The sequence below is a fragment of the Cercospora beticola genome, chromosome 7 (assembly GCF_033473495.1).
Source record: "Cercospora beticola chromosome 7, complete sequence".
In the NCBI taxonomy this organism is placed as follows: Eukaryota; Fungi; Ascomycota; class Dothideomycetes; order Mycosphaerellales; family Mycosphaerellaceae; genus Cercospora; species Cercospora beticola.
In genome coordinates this window covers 774,910-794,395 of record NC_088941.1, presented here as the reverse complement: position 1 = coordinate 794,395, position 19,486 = coordinate 774,910, and the positions used below count along the sequence as shown (strand labels likewise).

The following is a 19,486-nucleotide window of genomic DNA, read 5'->3' as shown; positions in this document are numbered from 1 at the left end:
ATTAGCGCGAAGCTTCGATCAGGGTATTTGTTTCCTGTTCGCTGACTCGATTTTCAACTTCTTCAACATCTGCAACAGCATACACCACCAACCACTACTCCGTGTCGAAGCGATGTCGACAACCAGCGGCTACACCAAGTGCGCTGCTTGCGGCAAGAACCCCCCTCGCCCTACTCTGATCTGCGGTGATTGTCGCGAGGGGCTAGACCTCGATGGCAGACAGGATCGGACTCCGTATTGCACCACGCAGTGCCGTCAACTCGATCTCACCAATCATCAGAAACAGTGCGGCAGGGCCAACAGGCGCAAGCAGATCTATCGTGCCGGTAGGCTCTTGCAGTTGACCTTCTATCACTTTCGGGACTTGTCCTTCGACCTCAAGATCGATCGAGTCGAGGAGCACGATCGCCGTATGGTGTTGTACGACGGTGAATATCCTAAAACACGCGGCTTCAACCTTTACAGTCTGCCCCTCCCATTTACGATCGGCGACAAATACGGAAGAGCGATACTCAGCTTTCAAGCTTGCACTGAGGCTAGCACACACTTCTACAAGCTGAGCGAGAAGCTACTGACGGGGATGGGCGATCGATATTCTACGGTGAATTCGCTGACCTCAGAGTCCCAGGTATCTCGCGTACTATCGAAGAGGTCGACTTGACGATCGACACCTCGATTTGCGCACTGAAACGAGTCGCGTTCGATGGCAAAGCCATTGCCGACATTTCAGCTCATATCGTACTCTCAGTGGAGACTGTCGATGGAGATGCCTTCGTGTTTGATATCTCTGGTGCGCAGTTCGGGCAGCCTTGCCCTGTCCTTCCTCTCCAGTACTTCATGGACCTGTACCGGAAGCCAGAGATCAAATTTGTTAGCAAGTTTGGCAGCGCCCACAGCAGGAATATTCCAATGATGGAATGCATCCTGGAGGACCCAGAGAAAGACGTCGGTGCACTGGCTTTGCAAGCACACATGGCGAGAGCGCTCAACGAATGCGTTGAACCATGGGAGGAGAAGCGTGAAATGAGTTTCAATGAGCTACTGAACAGTCCGCGGCCTCGTTTTGACAAGCTCGCCAAAGACTTCTTCAGTGTTGCGTACGACTCCATCGTGAAGGGCGCGAAAATCCTCGAGCATTTCACTGAGGTGGTGGACGTTGGACAACTGATACAGATGCTCGACCCGGTCCCGCTGATCCCCAGGCCTTCCACTGTCCTTGTTACGAACAATGTGGAGGGTTCCACAATGTATCAGCTGTGGATAGCACAGCACAGAGCCCGAATCCAGACACAGCGCGGACCGGTCTGGTGGGCTAACCACGAGCCAGAGCTGAAGAATGGCGGCGGCATCATCGTCCATCTTCACGAAGGCTCAGAGCCCGACGAGGAGGCGATGATTGAAGCTGCAAGTGCTTTCCTGGAAGAATACTGCGGACATTCGGGGTGAAAGGACGAACTCATCGCTAAAGGTCTGTAAGTCGGATCGAATGGAGGAGACAAGCATGAAGATCAACGGTTTGGGTATACATGAGCCGCCACGATCCGTTGCTCTGAGTACATGCTTCCTAGCCGGACACTGTCGCTGGCTGACATCTGCGGTTACCCACTGATGGTTGGAGTCCAACGAGCTTACTGAGCTCTGCCACTGTCCCCAAAGATCGCGGGTTCTACAGCAAAGTGCAGAAATACGTTTGCTTACAAAATGGAGAAGAGAGGAGTCGCAACGAAGTTTCATAGGAGTCGAGCAACTTCGCAAATAAAAGCTTGCAGTATGGCAATCTTATACTTCCTAGTGATTTTTTGGAGCTGAACTCTGGCACAGCACATTTGACGTATCACAATGGGCAGTCCAAAATCATCCTAAAGTAGAGCTGCGATGCGTCAGCGGCAAACCTTTGCTCACTTGTCACGCATGTGCTAGCTCACTCCAATCTTGAGTGAATGAGCCCAACATCGAGACCCAGAGACTGACAATATCGTGCGGAAACATTCACATGCCGCATATGTATCACATGAAAGACGTCTTCAACACGGTCTACTTCCATCTTCCACCTTAGCTGAACTCAGGACCTTTCCAGACAGAACCCGACTCGACCATCACATACCTTGCCTCACTGTCACTCCACATCATGGTAGACCATTCGAAGACTTGTACCACATGTGGTGCCTCCGTTCCCGCAGCACGATTCATCACCTGCCAACAGTGCAAAGAAGGCCGCGAAGTTGACGGCACCCAATCGACCATAACCTACTGCAGTCACCAGTGTCTCGTGTGCGACTACACTCACCCCAGCCAATGCCTCGCACGTAACATTCGAAAACGCCTCTACCGTGCAGGAAGCATATTGCAACCAGTCTTCTACGCCTGGAGGCGAGCTTCGTGGCATCGAGCATTCGATCAAGTCGAAAACATCGATGGCACGCTCTACATTTCTCGTTTCTCGAAGAGTGTACGGAAGGAGAAGAAGATTGCTGTGTACCCAGGCCCCTTTACCATGTTTCCGAGGGAGATAGCAGGCGATGAGCAGCAGCAAAAGGTCATATTGAGCTATATGGGCTGCAACGATGCGACGCAAATGTCGTATCAGCTTGTCAAAAGCATGCTCGGTGGTAAGTGATGCTTTTGAGATTGTTACGTTGACTCGAGCTGACGTCTTGATCCAGATATCACCACCAGCATTGAATGCGTGTACTTGTGGCTTCCCAAGGGGAGCTACAAAGTCGTCGATAGGAGCCTCCCCGTCAGCGTTCTTCACGAAGTGCTCGCGATCGACGCAACAGACGGGAATTCGTACATCATCGACCTCTCCGGAGCACAGATCGGTCTGAGCAGTCCGATCATACCACTGGATCAATACATGGAGCGATTGAATCCGAGAATCGTCCACATCTACAAGCACGAACGCTGCCTTGCTCGGGCAGACTACATGCTGAAGAAAGGGCTCGGAAATGCTCAGCTCGACAGGATCGCTGCGATGCTGTTCCACATGAGCGAAGAGCTCAACTGCTTTGTCACCGAGATCGAGCCGAAGTTCAAGGAAACACTCAGCGACGTGTTGCAGTCCAAAGAAGAGGACTATAGTCGAAAGCGAAGAGATTACGAAGACATGATGACGCTCTGTCTGAAGAACACATTCACCATTCGAATGATTGACAAGCATCCTACGATTATTGCAGGGTCGCCGACGCTGGATCCGCATTTGAAGAAGTTTATGCTTCCTCTATCGAAGGACTATTCCAGGAGAGAACTCGGGTCTGGCATTTACAAGAGGTATCTTGATCAAGAGCTGCCAGAGATGGCGATGGTGAAGATGCCACGAGCTGAGCCCAGCGCTATCGAGCCGCAGATTGTTGAGGCTGATGCACAATTGCCTGCTTCCGTCGAGAGGGATGCCAAGGGAACATGCTGCCGACGAGTTCACATTTTGGGTTCAGGCTTATCCTTCCTCAAAGCTCGTCTATGCAAGAGAAAAGGCGTTGGCGAGGCGAGAGAGTAGGGCTGGCCTCTCGAACCAGCTCCAGATAGTCTTGTTCGAATGGGCGATACACTAGAGTGCCGGTTTGGGAATGGTCCCCGATTTGCGTCCTTCCGCATGACAGTACTGCCAAACTCCGTAGATATTCCAGGCAAGGTACCAAGTAGCCCACCAAGTCAATATCGCTGCCCCGAGTATGACCAAAGACCACCAGAGCCAGCCAAAAGCGCATACGGCGTCTCCTTCTCTCTTGGGAATGCAAAGGTACCACATCATCACGACCGAGGCTGGTAGCCAGAATTTTCCCGATTGGAGATGCTCCCAGAAGCACACCCGAAATGGAGTCCCTGGTCGTCCAGGTGCAACATTGGTTGCGAACGCTTGCATCGAACAGTGGAACGTCCATAGAAAAGTAGCCAGGATCGCGACGAGGACAAAGTCGCCGAAATGTACGTCCTCGAAGTAAATGCTGCCGTTGAGCCAAGGTGAGTCGATCGTGTTGAACCAGTCGCCGATGATGCATGATGTTGCCCAGTTGGGCAGTGTCGTATACTCCATGGTGCTCTCGATGCCTTCTGTTTGCTTCGAGTGATCACCAGTAAGGAGGAGAGCAAAGCACTGAAGTATCGCGGAAAGAGCTCTGAGAGATGAACATTCACTCTCAGGTGTTGACACTTCACTTTCCCTGGAGATGGTGGTCCAGTTCACTACAGGTCTCGTGACGGTGTCAGATATGATGATTTGGTGTTGTGTTTGGTGTATGAAGGAGGGCAGCTTGAGAAGAACAGCCGATAGAGGCTTCAAGTATTTTACCCACGGTCGTTTCATTTCGGTTGGTTTCAGGCACGGTGTGCGAGTGTTGAGACACTTTCTTCGTGGGATCCAGTTCATTATATAGAACAGAGCATCCGAAACACTCTCGAATAGAGCTTTTCGTCCAGGTTGTCTTCACTGACGCTCACGCTAACTTCGCGAATAGACCATGTCTTGCAGCCAGAATTGAGAGCCTCGCGAAAGGATTTTTAGTCGGCGCTTTCGCTGTCTACGCCGTATGCTTCCGAGCGCGGCAGATCCTCATGATGCTGAATGCTTTCCCACCAACGCCTTGCTAAGCGACACCAAGACCAGCCTTACGCCGCAAACTCATGATTTCGCTTTCACGCCATCGTGCGAGACCTCTCGAATAGTCCTCATTCGCAGATTCTCATGACTTCGCTCGTTCTCAGCCTTCAGCCTCTGCTGTTTCCTGCGGTCCCGTTCATCAGCCTCTCGCATCTCCAGTCCAGCCAACTCGATCTCACTCAACTCCTCTTTTCTGTTGTCTTTGCGTTTGCCACTTGACGTGCTCGGTCTGCTATTGTCCGCGACATCTTTCACCTGCTGTGCTGCCCAGTCTCGTGTCCTCTGCTCGGCAGTCGTCTGAGGCCCGCTGGGTGGTTTTGCGACCGGTGTCTCAGGAGAAGTTTTTGTTGCACCATCAGACGTCCTTGTCTTGGGCGGTCTCAGATCACTGCTCCCATCATTCTGCGCAGTGGCCGTGTCATCGACGGCGGATTCTTCCTCGCCACCTCTGGTATTCTTCTTCCTTGGCCACAGACTAGGCAGCACAATCTGCTGAAAACGAGGCTCGACACATCTGTCATCAAACCACTGATGTATCCTGGCCTCCACTAACTGCGCAATCTTTGGCACATCCTGCAACCGACTTCTGCTGCCAATCAGCGAATGTACGCTCAGGTCCAGTCTGTAGTCGTCCAGGAAAGTGAAAGTCAAAGTCGTCGGGCTTCGACCTGTCGGGTTCAAAGGATGTCCTTCATTCGACTCCGCTCGTCCGCCTGGCGTTTCCAAGCCAACACCACCTTCTTTCGTTGTTTGCTCAAATGGTCCAGGCTGATTGCTGGGACTGAAGCTGAGACTCAAGGTCCCGCTAAACCTGACCACGCTCACAGATAACGCCACAGGTAATACCATCACGAACGGCTTGGGGTAGTTGAGCACCAACTTGGTCTCAATGCCCAACGTGACCACATCGCTCAAGTCCACATCCATCCTCGCCTGTAATCTCTCTCCCCGTTGTCCAGTAAGCTCTTTCAAGGGACTGCCGTTCTCATCCACAGGTATGACCCGACAATTGCTGAAAATGGGAAACTCGTCTCCCAAGCTGATCTCCGTAACCCGAATATCATCGATGAAATCTGGCTTACTCGTCCCATTGAGCAATTGTGTCAGACTACCCAGCACTGCCTCATCTTCCTGCGCATCAGCTCGGAGCTGTGCGATAGTCTGTGCAATCAGCACATTGAACCAGTCCAGACTCTCGGGTTGATGGCCTCGAACATTGTAGTACGTCTTCTCCAGAATCTTCTGCACAGTCAGTCCTCCATCGGGCCGAGGTTTGAGGATTGCAGGAGCCGAAGGACGTGGTCGTAGGGCTGTCGAGGTGGACAGGGCGCGTGCCCGGGAGAAGGAGAGCGTTCGATTGCGGCGGGCTGCGGCGCGTGCACTAGCTCTTTCGTCTGCGGAGGGCGCGTCGCCGAAAATGAAGAACTTGATGAAGATGAAGAGGATGAGGGCGAGAGTGAGTTGTCCGAGGAGAAAGCCCCAGAAGAAGGAGCCGGACGAAGGAGGTGGATAGGCGTAGTATTGAGACTGTTGTGCTTCTGTATGGTCATTAGTGCTTTTGTCTCTTCCCTGACACTAACACGCTTTGCATTACGTTGGTAGGCCTGTGACTTGGCCTTGGACATGATGTGCAGCTACCAGCGCCGCCGGATTGGTAGGCAAGGTTGTACTCGAAGCATGATGCAGGTTTAGAAGATGTGAAGAAGCACAAAATGATCCGCGCGGGCACGAGATGACGTCTGCGGGCCAATGCCCGACGCACAATGCACGGTACATATGAGCTCCTACCCTTCACGAATGATGAAGTGGACGATTTGGTAACGTTGTTAATTGTCTCATTTGCATCGACTTTCATGTCGACGTGCTCGCTATCAACTCCATAGAGCGCCAGGTACGCCTCCCAACGCTCATGCGCCTAGCATTCATAGCGTACTATACAGAGTCATGTCCGACATTGCCCTCCCAGTCGCCAATATGCATTTCGAAAGCAGAAAACCAATACATGCCGCAGAGCCATGGAACAGTCATGATCGATGACTCTAGCACACAGTCCAAGTAGCAGAAACGAGAGAAACCGATCAGTCGCTGTCGTCGCTACCGGCAGTCGCCGTCGACTTTCGCTTCTCCTTCTTGGCTGCCTTCTTTGCTTTGCGGGCGGCCTTCTCTTCTGGTGTCTCGCCCTCGTGTTTTCGCTTCTTCTCCTTCTTGGCCTTCTTCTCGGCCTTCTCCTCGTCTTCGTCCTTTCCGGTGGCAGGGTTGACAGCGTCAGCCATCTCAATGTCCTGTTTCGAAGGAAGCTCCTTGACCTTGCCAGTGATGCCCTCCTTTGCTGGAGCGCCTTCTGCAGCCTGTTGTTCTGTGGTACCCGAGGTGCCATTCACGGCGTTCTGCTCGTTGAAGTCCTTGTATTCTTGCTTCCATTGAGCTGGAGTCTGCTCGTTAGTACGTCCATACTTGTCGAGCTTGCCACTCTCCTTCAGCTTCTTCTTCTCGGTTGCAACTGGACCCATGCCCCATCTTCTAGGGTAGAGATCACGCTCCATGATGCAGCGTTTGACCTTGGCAACGACACCGTGATCGCATGATGAAAGCTCGACGGTGCTCATCTGTGCAATGGCGAGTGCAATAGCCTCGCCCTTTGTCGTCATGAGAACGACTTCCTCGTAGACCTCGATACCGGCCTCATATCTAAGGAGACCAGGAATCATCAACTTCGCACCGTAGCAAACAGCATTGACGGCGCTGTCCTTGACCACGATACGCTTGTAGGTAGTGAGAAGCGTCTCGAGTGGCTTGATGACTCTGCGAAGGTACGACTCGTCGCGCTGGTTGTCGTAGAGCCATTGTGCGTCCAGACAGTCGTGAAGGGTGACCATAGTGTCATCCTCCTTCATGGCTCCTGATCTCACACGACGCAGCTCTTGCATGTGGCCACCCACTCCGAGGAGGAGACCGAGATGCACACAGAGTGTTCGGATGTAGGTTCCGGCCTCGCAGGAAACCCAGAATACAGCAAGCTGACGATCATTGTCGAACTCAAGCAGCTTGCTCTCGTGGATTGTTCGGATACGCAACTGACGCTTGACGGCAGAGATGAGCGGTGGACGCTGGAAGAGCGCACCAGTCAACGTCTCCAACGCGCGCGCAAGCTGTGCCTCGCCTCCTGGCAGCTTGTCGTGCAGTCTCAGCACTGCCACATACTCCTTACCAGCACCCTGCTGACTCTTCACAAGCCTCGTGGCGCGATCGATACAGACGATGAGGCATCCTGTGACCTTTGGATCGAGGGTACCAGAGTGACCAGTGCGGTCAACGCGCAGCATGCGCTTGAGCCATGCTACGACTTCGTGCGAGGATGGGTTCGAGGGCTTATCGAGGTTGATGACACCGGATGAGATGTACGATTTGAGGTCGCGCTTGAGAGGTGCGCAGCCGTTCGGAATGGGTGTGAAGTGGCCAGTTCGGACGAGGACTAAAAGTTTAGGTCAATATTTGCATGCACCACCTCAAGAAGCGAATCGCAAGTCTGTCGCGTGCCAATCGCCGCATTGAGTTCGTGAGAAACTTACGTTGATCCCAGTTCTTGAGCAGCAGAGGCCAGTCTGAGGCGTTGAGATTTGGCGCGACAGCCTCTGGCTTGATGATCTGCTCGTCCTCCTCTTCCACCTTCTTCACCTTCACCAACGACATGTTCGCGACTGTCTCCTTCTCTTGAAAATGTCCGGCTTGTACCAGTGGTGCCTACCGTAAAGCGGGAGCAATGCGATAGGTGATTCTGGTTATAGCCGATTTTGAGCGCAATGTGCAACTTGAAGCTTGAAGCTGCTCGGAAGTCTCTGGGGAAAATTATCTCGAGGAGCATTGACCACTTTGCCAAGCCAAATCAGAGACACTCTTGCCTCAGGCGCAAATGTCTTCACGCCCACCACCGCCTCTTCATTCCCTTCTGCCAGCGTCAACGATGAGGTTGAATCCTTCATTTTGCCGCCGCGAAGCCTACGCGTCAGGGATTCTCGAACACTCCGCGCTGTTTATGGCCTTCAAGCATGGAGTTTGTCAATCGAAGACTCGCAGATGGCTTTACAGCGTGCTACCAGTCGGTCCCTTGGGCTGTCTGCTCCTCCCGTAATGCACTGCCTTGACGAGGTACCGCTCACTCGCAGCAGGATGATTAGGGTTCGATGCTACACTTCTTCTCCGGCATCTTTCACCTGCATATACGAATTCAAAGAATTTCAGCTCGCCCTTCCGTGGCTCTCCTGCTGGTAGATCTTTTCAGCAGCGACAAAGTCGACCGCTACAGTGCCGCTACAGCGCCTCCAAGTGGTCAATCGACGGGTAGACCTGCCAAGAAGAGAAGTGACCGCTTCACAGTGCAGCGGTGCGCTTCACAAGCTGTCGCCTGCATACACGGATTCAATCAATTCAAACTCAAGGCCCTTCGTGGCTCCGCTGCCAATGATAAGCTGCCTTGATTCGGCTGCCGAAAAGCTTGCAAATGCTCACAAAGCGAGATATAGCCTGCTGTCCCATCTCCGAATTCAAGTGATCACCTGTACAGGGGCGACTCAACAGGCTTAGCACACGATTGAAGCCAGTCAAGAAAGTCTTCGTCGTCCCTAGGGAGAAGAGGTATGTGCTTCAAAGCACCAGTAAGCTGACATATGTCGGCTGTCAAAAGCTTTCCAAGATCCCGATGTGAGAGCGCACTGTCAAGCAAGTAGCCAGTCAGGATGCATAAGATTGACAATCAAATGGAAATCGCATACAACAGATATCAAAGGGCCTCATATGATGCTATAGACAGGCTGCTGACGGTCATAATGTTCATGGTACTGACTGGCGTCTCATTAGTCATTGTAGCAAGCTATACTGCAACTTGTCAGCAACACCGGCTTGGCAGCCAGCATGACATGCAAGTGGCGCTGTGCTGTATCTGCCTTGCGTTGAACGCAAATCGGATTGTACTGCACCTAGCTGATCTCAATGAATACTAGCTGGATGTAATAGCGTTGACGATGTCTCACACTAGCAGAGCCTAGATAAACAAGCCCGCTGTTCGTACGACACGTGTACATATGAAACCCCTTACAGGCAGTGGCAAACACGCTGTTTTTCCTTGCCAACGACCGCCGAGGAGCGGTAATGGTGAGATACACTGGCACGCTACTACGTCGGCCCAGTTCGTCGGGAGGATCAAACAAATCACTACGCAGAAACAGCGAGATGTGCCCGTTGGTCTGGGCCCTGCCAACATCGTTGAGCAGATACGGGCAACCCGAGGGATAGACTTTGTATAAATGCTGCGGCGCAGATTTTCGCATCAAGAGTCATTCGAGTCGAAGACATATCGCCCGCCCTTCCAATACGTGAGAGTCATACACGGTTAACCAATTCTTCCTCTCGAGCCATATCACACGCCCGGAAAGATCCTGCAACTTCATCAAAATGGTCAATTTCCAGCTCGTTCTTACCCTCACTACCCTCTTGGCCTTCCCTACAACACTTCTGGCCGACGACCAGTGTCCCGGCGCTGCAGGCGTAGCTTACGTCTACTTCAATAACGACAAGAACTGCAACCCCAACACTCCACACACCGAGAGAAGATGGAACGGCTTCAACGACCAGCCAAATTTCGCATGCTGGAATCTTGACGCAGCTAAGGGCACTGTGGGCAGTGTATACAAATCCAAATCCGACGGCAGGTGTGCAGTCAGGTTTTATACGGACAGGAACTGCAAAGACTACTTAGCTGGGCATTCAATTTCGCAAGAGGGTTGCATGGCATTGCCGCCGGGGGCGAAAAGTTTTGATGCAGGTTGTAATCTGCCAACTCCCCCTTGTCAGGAGTGAATGGCTACCGCAGCATGTTCTTATGGTGCTGTGAATGTGGTTGGATAGAAGTATATGTAGAGGTTCACGGAATATTAGAGTCTGTTCAGGAGTTTGTAAGACTGGAGCACCGTGGATAGACTATGCCTCATTCCTCATACATCTTGATCGTTTTGGCAGCTCGTCCTTCAATTCGGGCGAAAAGATACAAGAACGGCATTTTACCGATCCTCGATCGCATCGACGTCCGCACGGAGCCTGTTCTTTACTGTTGAGTGCCAGTGGTCCCACTAGCTCTTGTTTCCGCTGCATACACGCTGCGTCAGAAGTCTCTGCTTCGGTCTTCGACGGCTATAATCGTGCTGGCCTCTGCAGTGTTGGCGTAGTAGTTGTCCTAGCGGCTTCATTCAGCTCCGCAATCGTCTGCTGTGGTTGTGGAATTCGCTGAGTTCCATCCAGAGACTATGGCTCCCAGACTGCCTTCCGATGCTACCTCAGATAGTTGCTCCTGATGTTCATCAGCACGAATCCTGATGTGGCTGGCCCGTATCTTGTGCCCAAATGCTGCCTCAGGCGCTTGCCGAGGCTTGCTCTTGCGGAACTGCCACCACCTTCCAGATCGAGCCACGGCGCTGAGAAGCAGATGGACACGCGAATCCGATGCCATTTCCTATGTCCTTCACAATGCGAAGTTAGGGCCAATCATGCCTCTTCTCACACCAGTCAAGGTCAAGCGCACCGTTGTCAATGGTCAGAATCCCATACTTTACGATAACCAGCCAGCTAGCGAAATCTTCGCCCCAGGACAAGCATATCTCGGCCGACAGACTCTTCCACCAGATAACAAATGGTCAAATGGTACACGATCTTTCATGGCACCGTTATCGCACTACCATCTCTTGCAAACTGAGACCTTTTATGTCGAGTCTGGCAGCGGTATCTGGTACGCCTATGGCAAGGAAATTCCTCTGACCGCAGGCCAAAACATCACAATCCCGCGCTTCACTGCTCACACGTTTGCCAATGCGCCTGGAAGCACGAAACCACTCGTCGTGCTTTACAAATTTGACGCACAGATGTATGAGATGGAGAGACGATTCTTCGCAAACACGCTGACGTATCTGGATGATTGCCGAGTACAGAGCATCGAGCCGAGTGTTTTGCAGCTGTGCATATTTCTCAGCGATGCGTGGATGCCTCCTGCTGTTGTTCCTGTGCCTCGGATTCTGGGAGACTGGATCGGATGCTTCGTGAATGCTTGCTTCATGTGGATATGTGCGTTCATCGGGAAAGTGTTGTATGGATACAAGGTGGCAAGGGCATAATCTAGGCCAAAATCCCGCGTTATGAAGGACACGAATGATCCTGCGTCGAATGTCTGGTCAAGAAAGACCAACAGCTCTTCGCACAGCTATCATTGTGGGTTCAGCATTATTGGCAGCTTCTAGGGCGCCAGCTTCTGCAATCGCGTCAAGGTCATCGTTTTCCATGATGTCCGCGTATCGTTCGCGGATCGGCTTGATCAGGCTGTTCACGGCTTCGGCAGCGCGATCTTTGACGATTCGCAAGCTCAGATTCTCCATCTCCTTAGCCAAGTCCTCCTGACTGCCAGCTGATGTCGTGTCGTATCCAGAGGAGTAGTAAATCAAGTCTATGAGGTTGCTCACTCCAGGTCTAACTTGAGGATTATAGCTTATTCCTGATAATGAATCAGTCACGGCCGACTTTAGCTTTTGCTTGATGGCTTCCTCAGAATCCGTGAGCAAGATTCTTGACTTTGGATTCGGATGTGACTTTGACATTTTTGATGCTGGGTCGCTCAACGACATGACTCTTTTGGCGGGACTAATGAGAGTCTCCGGCGGCGTGAGAATGCTGGAGCCGTACTGATGGTTGAAGCCATTGGCCACTTCACGGGCAAACTCCAGATGCTGTGCTTGATCGTGACCTACAGGCACATGTGTCGTACCATGCACTAGCACGTCAGCAGCTTGAAGGACTGGGTAGGAAAACAAGCCGAGCTTCAATCGTTCGTTTCCATCTTTCTCATTGGAAGTCTTGTCTTTCCACTGTGTCATGCGACTCAGATAACCTGTCGAAGCCTGACACGAGAGGATCCACATCAGTTCTGAGTGCGCTGGGACGCTGCTTTGATGAAAGATGATGCTGCGCTCGGGGTCAAGCCCAATGGCCAGCAGCATGGCCAGCGACTCCTTCTTCCACTGTCGGAGCTGCGCTGGATCTTGCCGAATTGTGATGGCATGGAGGTCGACGAGCGAGTATATACATTTTGTCGACTCCTCTGCTTCATCCTGTAGTCTGACCCATTGTCGAAGAGCTCCCAGGTAGTTGCCCAGGTGCGGCACGCCTGTGGGCTGAATTCCAGAGAATATGACCTTTTTGGGCAGCTTCTCCTCCGCGTCGCTGCTTGTCGACCAAAAACATCTCGCGTCAGCGCGACGCTCACCTTGTCGCAATCCTTCAGGAACTCGGAGACGGTATCTTGCAATTCTGCAAGATGGCCGCAGTACTGAGAACATCAAGAATGATGAGGTGTGGTAAAGTACGAAGGCGGAAGGAGGTCGTGAGTGCGGAATCGGACAAGCCGGCAGAAGCTCTCAAGAAAGTTTGACTTCCTGCTCTGCCAGGATCGCATTTCGACTGTCCCCACGAACGTCGTGTCATCCACATTGCAGTATCCTGCAACACAGTCGCCAACATGGCGTCCATGCACTCGAGCATTCGACCCAACACGTATCTCTTCTTGCGACTGCCTAGTGAGATGCTGAAACTGGTCGAGATCAAGCTTAACACGTAGGTCATTTCTTCTCGCGCTTTCGAGCCACGTCCAACGATTCGACGACTCCTGTCCGCCATACACGATACTGAGAATGGCGCAGGATCATCGAGGTTGGCAAACTAGGCTCTTTTCCCTCAAATTTACTACTCGGTCGCCCATACCACCACACATACGAGATTCTCGAGAAAAGAGATGGGGAGGCGTATTCCAGATTGAGAATTGTGCCGCAGGCAGACTTGAATGCTGAAGCGGGCTTGGACGAGCCTTCACCTTCGGAGTCAAGAGCAGAGCCAGGAACGCCCAATGGGACAACGAGCCTACCAGATGGCTACGAGCTGCTCGGTGAAGATGGGTCAATACTGATGAAAAACAACCGATTGACGGTCGACGATGCGACACGACAGACGCTCACACATGCTGAGATCGAGGAGCTGAAGAAGTCGGCGGGTGCAAAGGAGGTCATTGAGAAGATTCTGGCCAGCCACACTGGGCTGGATGAGAAGACAGTCTTCTCGAAAGCGAAATACATGCTGCGCAAGAACAAGAAGTACCTGAAGAGGTTCACGGTGCTGCCAATGGACCTTGGGAATTTGATCGACTACATCACGGACAAGGAACCGCCTCGGATCATGGACATGCGCGAAGAAGCGCTAGGCTTGATCACTGCTTGGAGTCACGCGCACTATAGCAGAACCGATGGGCTTCCGGACCAGAAAGACAATGGCACAGCGTACGGACGATGGCTCGTCGCTGAAGACACTGGAGGTCTGATTGTGGCTGCTTTGGCAGAACGAATGGGCATTCTTTATCCACCACAATCGAAGGAAGCAGCGAAAGAGACCGAGGAGCACACACTGTCTGTGAATGGCAATGCAGACAAGTCAACCGACGCATCAGCACCGACTAAGAGTCAAACTGTACATCGCGACTATCCTGCGCCTGCATCGTCGAATTCCATAACGTTGGTGCATCCTGCTGTTCAGCCTAATGTCTCGATCCTCAAATATTTCGGTTACGACACGAGCAATCCCACAGGCTCTCCCGATCAAGCTGAACACCCTTTGCATACCCACTTCAAATCATTGTCCTGGCTACAGCTATTGCAGCCTGAAGAAGATCCTTTGTATACTGAGCCAGAACGCCAATCAGAAGAAGTGCTCGCGTCTTGGAAAAGTGGCAAACGAGGGACATATTTCAAGAAGCGTCGGCGATGGGAGCGGTGCAAGTCAATCGTGGACGAGGCCAGACAAGGAGAGTTCGACGGGCTTGTGGTAGCATCACCGATGGACCCAGTCAGCATTCTTGAGCATGGTGTGCCACTAATACGTGGCGGCGGACATCTAGTCATGTACAGCCCGACCATCGAGCCTCTCGTGCAGGTCATCGATCTCTACTCCAAAGAGCGACGAGCAGCATACATTGCGCATCTCGCTAGGGATGAGCTGCCAGACGCAGACGACTTTCCAGTAGACCCACGCCTCCTCCTTGCTCCATCAATACAGACCAGTCGTGTGCGAGATTGGCAGGTATTACCTGGCCGGACGCATCCTCTCATGACAAGCCGAGGCGGAGCGGAAGGCTACGTACTCACGGCAAGGAGGGTGATTCCTCTAGCAGGTGGTGTCGATGCACGAGGCAACTTCTACGGGAAGAAACGAAAAACGAATGCAACAATCCCGGCTGTCACTACTGCTGACCCCAGTGGGGATGTCAGCACGGCGTCGGTGGATGCTCTTGTGGAAGCTACGGCAGCCGCGCCTACACCAGTATAGTCTGGGTAGTTGAAGTCCGGAAATGGCGGACTGTGTGTGAGAACGAGTTGGGCAGGTTGGGCCAGCCAACATGGCCAGCGCAGAATATGCTACTGGCTTGGCTACTACCAATCTGATGTTTGGTCTCTCGACCATTGTCAAAGTGAGGCGGGGATGGAGCACTAGGCTCGTAGAACGGCAGAACATCGAAGTGCCTGGCTCATGAAAGCCCGTATTGCGTACGCGCTGTAGCTGTCCTACGCGAAAGCTTCCTACTAACTCACCTGGCCATTGGAAGTACAACGAGCGGCCGAGCATATGAAGCAGATTGAGCCGCGAAGTTGGTCCGGAATACTTGGTCAAGACGCGATGGACTACTCTTGTGCAAAGGTTCCAGAATTCAAAATCTCAAACGAGACGACATTCAGTCGTTGCGGATCCTTCTTTGCTGATTCTGAAAAACTTGCGAGTAGAACACTCCGCATGCTGTCCGCCCTTATGCTGCCTGCGATGATCATGCACACCGACTTCGTGGTGTGAGGTATCCGCGCAACGTAAGCAGAAACGTAGGACATCCGCTACGCTCTACAGAACAGTTGGGATTTCCTTAGTGTAGCGTAGCCAATATTGTACCTGACGCTAATTCTAGTCGCAGTCTCGCGTGAAGCCAGGGACAGGGAGCACTATACGTTTAAGGGCATCAGACTACAAAATGCTATGAACACACGATTGCCACTGCAGGAATGTGTCAACTGCTAAACGATCCAAGCAGAGTTTCAGAACAGCAGCGTATACCTTGCAATACTAATATTGGCGCTCGTAATTCTAGGCCCGCATATCTCCCGCGTCCAGGGGAAAGCCAATACATGGAACGCTGACCGGGGAGGCATTGACTTGTCTGGAAAGCTTGTAGTCCAGGAGAGTTCCTATTTAAGTGCCTACTTAACGTTGTTCTGACGCTTTAAGCCCTTCAACGCCACCAAACAATCACAAACCACAGGCCTCTCTCCCATCAGACCACAAATCAAGTCAACATGCGCGCCTCAACACTCCTAGTCAGCGGCATCGCCACTCTAGCAAACGCATACCACAAACCCCAAGACAAGCCAACATGGGGCGCACTTCTGACCCCAAATGGCGACCTACCCGTCACGCGAGGGCAACCTTTTGACATCACCTGGAACCCAAAGTACTCTGATCCAAACTATGATGCTTCTGGACAGACCGTGAGCTTGGTTCTCTGTCGCGGAAACTCTAACACTTGTAATCCGGACACAACAGCTATCGTGGAAGGCGTCAAGGCAACAGACAACAAGTGGACGTGGAATGTGCCTTGCGATTTACCTGCTGGAGAGAAGAATACGGATTCGGGCTACGGCATGTTGATTATTGTGGATCAGGATGGACAGTTTCAGTATTCGACGCAGTTTTCGGTGTTGCAGGGTGATACTTGTCCTTAGGCTCTCAGGTGGTGCTGGATGTGTAATGGGTGGAGTTCTCGATATGATCCCAAAGCTTGGATAGGACACTGGCGAAAGCATATAAGACTCATACGATGAGACCAGTGAGAAACAGACTTTATTTCGCACGGACTGGGCGTCATTGGCTCTCATGAGGGACTTCAAATTGTACACACGATGGCATTGACCCTTTGTGGATTTGAACAACCGTCAAACATGACTACGAACGCACACGGACTATAGTGACATTTCTCGCCTGAAGACACGCCTTGCGGTCAACTTTCTGGCAGTTGCAAAAGTTAGCCAGATTCGATAGAGTAGCATCTCTGTGGCACTTGTACTAATGAATGCACGACGATGAAAGTCTGTAATTTTTGAAATGTCTTCCAAGTTTTTAAGGCGAAGGAAAACGTGATCTGAATCATGTAGTCTCCCCTAGGCCAAGTGCATGGAGTTCATGTCTGTGTCCTTGTAGAACGCCTACTAGTAATACTCGTGATTGGCCGCTCCCTTAGATTCGCTAAATGTGTCAAACATTAGGCAAATTGTGAGGAGGATCCGGCACATACTTAAAGTTGTCCGATCAGGAGTAACCTTGGAAAATTGGACCACGTACTTGACGATTCCTCAAAGTTTCGCACTTCTGAGTCTTAGTTTCTATCTGAGTCTCTGTTGTTGTACTCTGCTGCTTCAAGACATGTTGGTTGCTGGGATTGGAGCTGGGGTGTTCGACTACATGCCAAGACAGAAATGCTGGTAATCTCTGGCTGTTTCATTCGTTTTCAGCATCCGGACGGCTGAAGAGATAGTTTATAGAGTGGACTGATTGCTTTAATTGTATCCTAGCCTGCTGGATAACTGTGGAGAGTGCTACTATCGCTCACTCTTAAAATCTATTTAGGTACATATTTGCATTTTCTCTCACATCCTTAAAGCAAGTTCGGCATTAATGGTCTAGTGGTTAGGATTGCTGCCTTCCAAGCAGCAGGGCAGGGTTCGATTCCCTGTTAATGCATCGAAACAGTGTCCAAACATCATTTTTGAGGTGAAATCATATTTTTGGTGGTCACCAGTATCTCCAATCGGCTGCCAGAATGTGCCGTTTTGAGGATACGCGAGTCGTCTCTGGACTGTAATGTAGTAGCTGCAACACTCCTGCTGCAGTAGCAGTGCCACAGGACTCAAAGTGGGGATGTGAAGGTAGGTTAGATGGTGTACTCATGAAGTGAAAGTATGGCACCTTTTTCTTTGTAGACTTGCGTCTCTTCTTTATCCGCAACGCAATTGGCAATTGTCTGGCTGACCATCTGCCTGGGTCGCCATCTCAGGCTATGAGACGACTGCACCTGCTGCCCTATCGGCCATGCAGTGTCCAAGACTATGACTGCAGGTCACTCAGGACCTTCTCAGCAATGGCCAATATCTTCTCCTCCTGCAATCGCTGACCAGTCAATTGCAAGCTCACTGGCAAGCCATGCGATACCTCAGGATCGTACTCTCGCTGCGTCTGAGCATCAATATCGTTATGGGCCTGGACACTAGTGTCTGCCAGATCTTTGGACTTGTCCACTGTTACACCGGTAGGGAAAGACACCGCACTATAATCCAGAATATTGAAAACGCCAGTGTAACCAACATGTCTGAACTGACCATTCTTTGGCGAAGCGTACGGTGTCGTGGGACCAAGAATAGCATCCAATCCTCCAACGGCATTCCATCGATCCAGATAACGCTTTGCGAGTGCTGTTCTTTGTTTCTGAAGTTGCCAGAGGTCGTACGTTCCGATTTCTTGTGCTTGTTTGTAGGGTTCCATTTCAGGTCTGACGGGCTCTCCGACTGTTTCGAGGATTTTCTCTACGGACTTGCCGCCATCAGCAACGAAGAATCTGCCCAGCAGCTCGACTGCTTCGGGATGATCCTCAGCTGTCCAGTCAATGACCTCGTAGCCCTTCGCTTTGAGCTTCTCGGAAACCTCCTTCAACGCTCGTGTTACTGGCGGCGTCGGTCTGACCAAGCCGTTATCCCAAAGTACTGCGATCTTTGGCTTCGCTTTGATTTCAACTTGTCTCCAAGGAATTTCAATGCACTTTGGATCTTTCGTCCACGGCTGCGTGCCAACGACAGTCTCAGCGTACAGACGAAGATCTGCCAAACTTCTTGCCATGGGACCATGCACACTTGCAACGGCTTCTTGCCCAGCTAAACCAGATCTCGCATCAAAATGCGGAAATCGTCCTAACGATGGCTTGAGTGTGAAAGTGCCTGTGCAAGCTGCAGGAATGCGCAATGATCCTCCTATGTCTGTTCCAACACCCAAAGCCGACCCATTCATAGCCAAAAGTGCAGACTCTCCACCGCTCGAACCTCCTGATGTAGTCTTACGATTTCGAGGGTTTACTGTGCGATCGTAGCAGTTGTTGACAGTTTCGGCAATCATCATGGCAGTTGGTACATTGGTCTTCACATATGGAACCGCGCCGAGGGACTTCAGAGTGGTGATGATCGTGCTATCCTGTTGCATTGGCTCTTCAGCCCAGCTACAAAAGCCGACAGAGGATGGGTAGCCTTTGATGTTGAAATTGTCCTTGATGGAGACTGGCAATCCATGCAAAGGTCCTGTCACCTTTCCAGTCTTCTGGTACTCTGCATCGAGCTCTTTTGCGCGCTGTAGAGCATCGTTGAACATGATGACAGTAAGGCAATTCGTCTGGTCTTCTCAGCTACCGAAGCAATCTGATGCATTCTCACAACTTACCAATTGATGAGCAATGGCCGCCCGTTTACAAAATGCTCTGGTCACGTCCTCTGCTTTCCATGATCCTTGTGCGATCTTTGCAACAATCTCAGTCGCCAGTGAGTCGGTGATGGCCAATTCCTGCTGGTCCAGAATGCCACACGTGGCAGGTATACCAGTAACATCAGTCACATCATCGCCAGGCAACTGGTCCTGAGGGATCTTCCATTCTGTTGGTATATCGTCTACGACTTTTTGTCGAGCTCTCTGAGCGATTGCTTCCCACTGGGTTGGCATTGTGATGTTGTCGTG

General features: G+C 51.7%; 10 protein-coding genes and 1 non-coding gene across 11 annotated transcripts; 6 read left to right on the top strand and 5 right to left on the bottom strand.

Moving 5' to 3' along the window:
- Positions 1–112: 112 nt before the first annotated feature.
- On the top strand, positions 113–1,446 carry RHO25_010575 (uncharacterized protein; the record flags this gene model as incomplete). The annotated part of the gene is made up of 2 exons (XM_065603302.1): positions 113–428; positions 629–1,446. 2 exons carry the CDS (start codon positions 113–115, stop codon positions 1,444–1,446), a joined length of 1,134 nt encoding a protein of 377 aa, XP_065459374.1.
- Positions 1,447–2,128: 682 nt separating this feature from the next.
- RHO25_010574 (uncharacterized protein) lies at positions 2,129–3,496 on the top strand (the record flags this gene model as incomplete). Its single annotated transcript, XM_023602522.2, has 2 exons — positions 2,129–2,609; positions 2,664–3,496. 2 exons carry the CDS (start codon positions 2,129–2,131, stop codon positions 3,494–3,496), a joined length of 1,314 nt encoding a protein of 437 aa, XP_023451080.1.
- A 51-nt stretch (positions 3,497–3,547) lies between these two features.
- RHO25_010573 (uncharacterized protein) lies at positions 3,548–4,033 on the bottom strand (the record flags this gene model as incomplete). Its single annotated transcript, XM_065603301.1, has 1 exon — positions 3,548–4,033. The coding sequence occupies one exon, from the start codon at positions 4,031–4,033 to the stop codon at positions 3,548–3,550; it is 486 nt and encodes a 161-aa protein (XP_065459373.1).
- Positions 4,034–4,618: 585 nt separating this feature from the next.
- On the bottom strand, positions 4,619–6,222 carry RHO25_010572 (uncharacterized protein; the record flags this gene model as incomplete). Its single annotated transcript, XM_023602523.2, has 2 exons — positions 4,619–6,135; positions 6,192–6,222. 2 exons carry the CDS (start codon positions 6,220–6,222, stop codon positions 4,619–4,621), a joined length of 1,548 nt encoding a protein of 515 aa, XP_023451079.1.
- Positions 6,223–6,675: 453 nt separating this feature from the next.
- CBF5 (centromere/microtubule-binding protein cbf5) lies at positions 6,676–8,287 on the bottom strand (the record flags this gene model as incomplete). Its single annotated transcript, XM_023602524.2, has 2 exons — positions 6,676–8,069; positions 8,167–8,287. 2 exons carry the CDS (start codon positions 8,285–8,287, stop codon positions 6,676–6,678), a joined length of 1,515 nt encoding a protein of 504 aa, XP_023451082.1.
- Positions 8,288–11,133: 2,846 nt separating this feature from the next.
- On the top strand, positions 11,134–11,754 carry RHO25_010570 (uncharacterized protein; the record flags this gene model as incomplete). Its single annotated transcript, XM_023602525.2, has 1 exon — positions 11,134–11,754. The coding sequence occupies one exon, from the start codon at positions 11,134–11,136 to the stop codon at positions 11,752–11,754; it is 621 nt and encodes a 206-aa protein (XP_023451081.2).
- A 57-nt stretch (positions 11,755–11,811) lies between these two features.
- On the bottom strand, positions 11,812–12,969 carry RHO25_010569 (uncharacterized protein; the record flags this gene model as incomplete). The annotated part of the gene is made up of 1 exon (XM_023602526.2): positions 11,812–12,969. The coding sequence occupies one exon, from the start codon at positions 12,967–12,969 to the stop codon at positions 11,812–11,814; it is 1,158 nt and encodes a 385-aa protein (XP_023451076.1).
- Positions 12,970–13,148: 179 nt separating this feature from the next.
- Positions 13,149–15,001, top strand: RHO25_010568 (uncharacterized protein; the record flags this gene model as incomplete). Its single annotated transcript, XM_023602527.2, has 2 exons — positions 13,149–13,243; positions 13,330–15,001. The coding sequence occupies 2 exons, from the start codon at positions 13,149–13,151 to the stop codon at positions 14,999–15,001; spliced, it is 1,767 nt and encodes a 588-aa protein (XP_023451075.1).
- A 1,013-nt stretch (positions 15,002–16,014) lies between these two features.
- On the top strand, positions 16,015–16,440 carry RHO25_010567 (uncharacterized protein; the record flags this gene model as incomplete). The annotated part of the gene is made up of 1 exon (XM_023602528.2): positions 16,015–16,440. One exon carries the CDS (start codon positions 16,015–16,017, stop codon positions 16,438–16,440), a length of 426 nt encoding a protein of 141 aa, XP_023451078.1.
- A 943-nt stretch (positions 16,441–17,383) lies between these two features.
- On the top strand, positions 17,384–17,455 carry RHO25_010566. Its single transcript has one exon. It is a non-coding gene; the product is annotated as a tRNA-Gly (tRNA).
- A 363-nt stretch (positions 17,456–17,818) lies between these two features.
- Positions 17,819–19,471, bottom strand: RHO25_010565 (uncharacterized protein; the record flags this gene model as incomplete). Its single annotated transcript, XM_023602529.2, has 2 exons — positions 17,819–19,147; positions 19,196–19,471. 2 exons carry the CDS (start codon positions 19,469–19,471, stop codon positions 17,819–17,821), a joined length of 1,605 nt encoding a protein of 534 aa, XP_023451077.1.
- Positions 19,472–19,486: the final 15 nt, after the last annotated feature.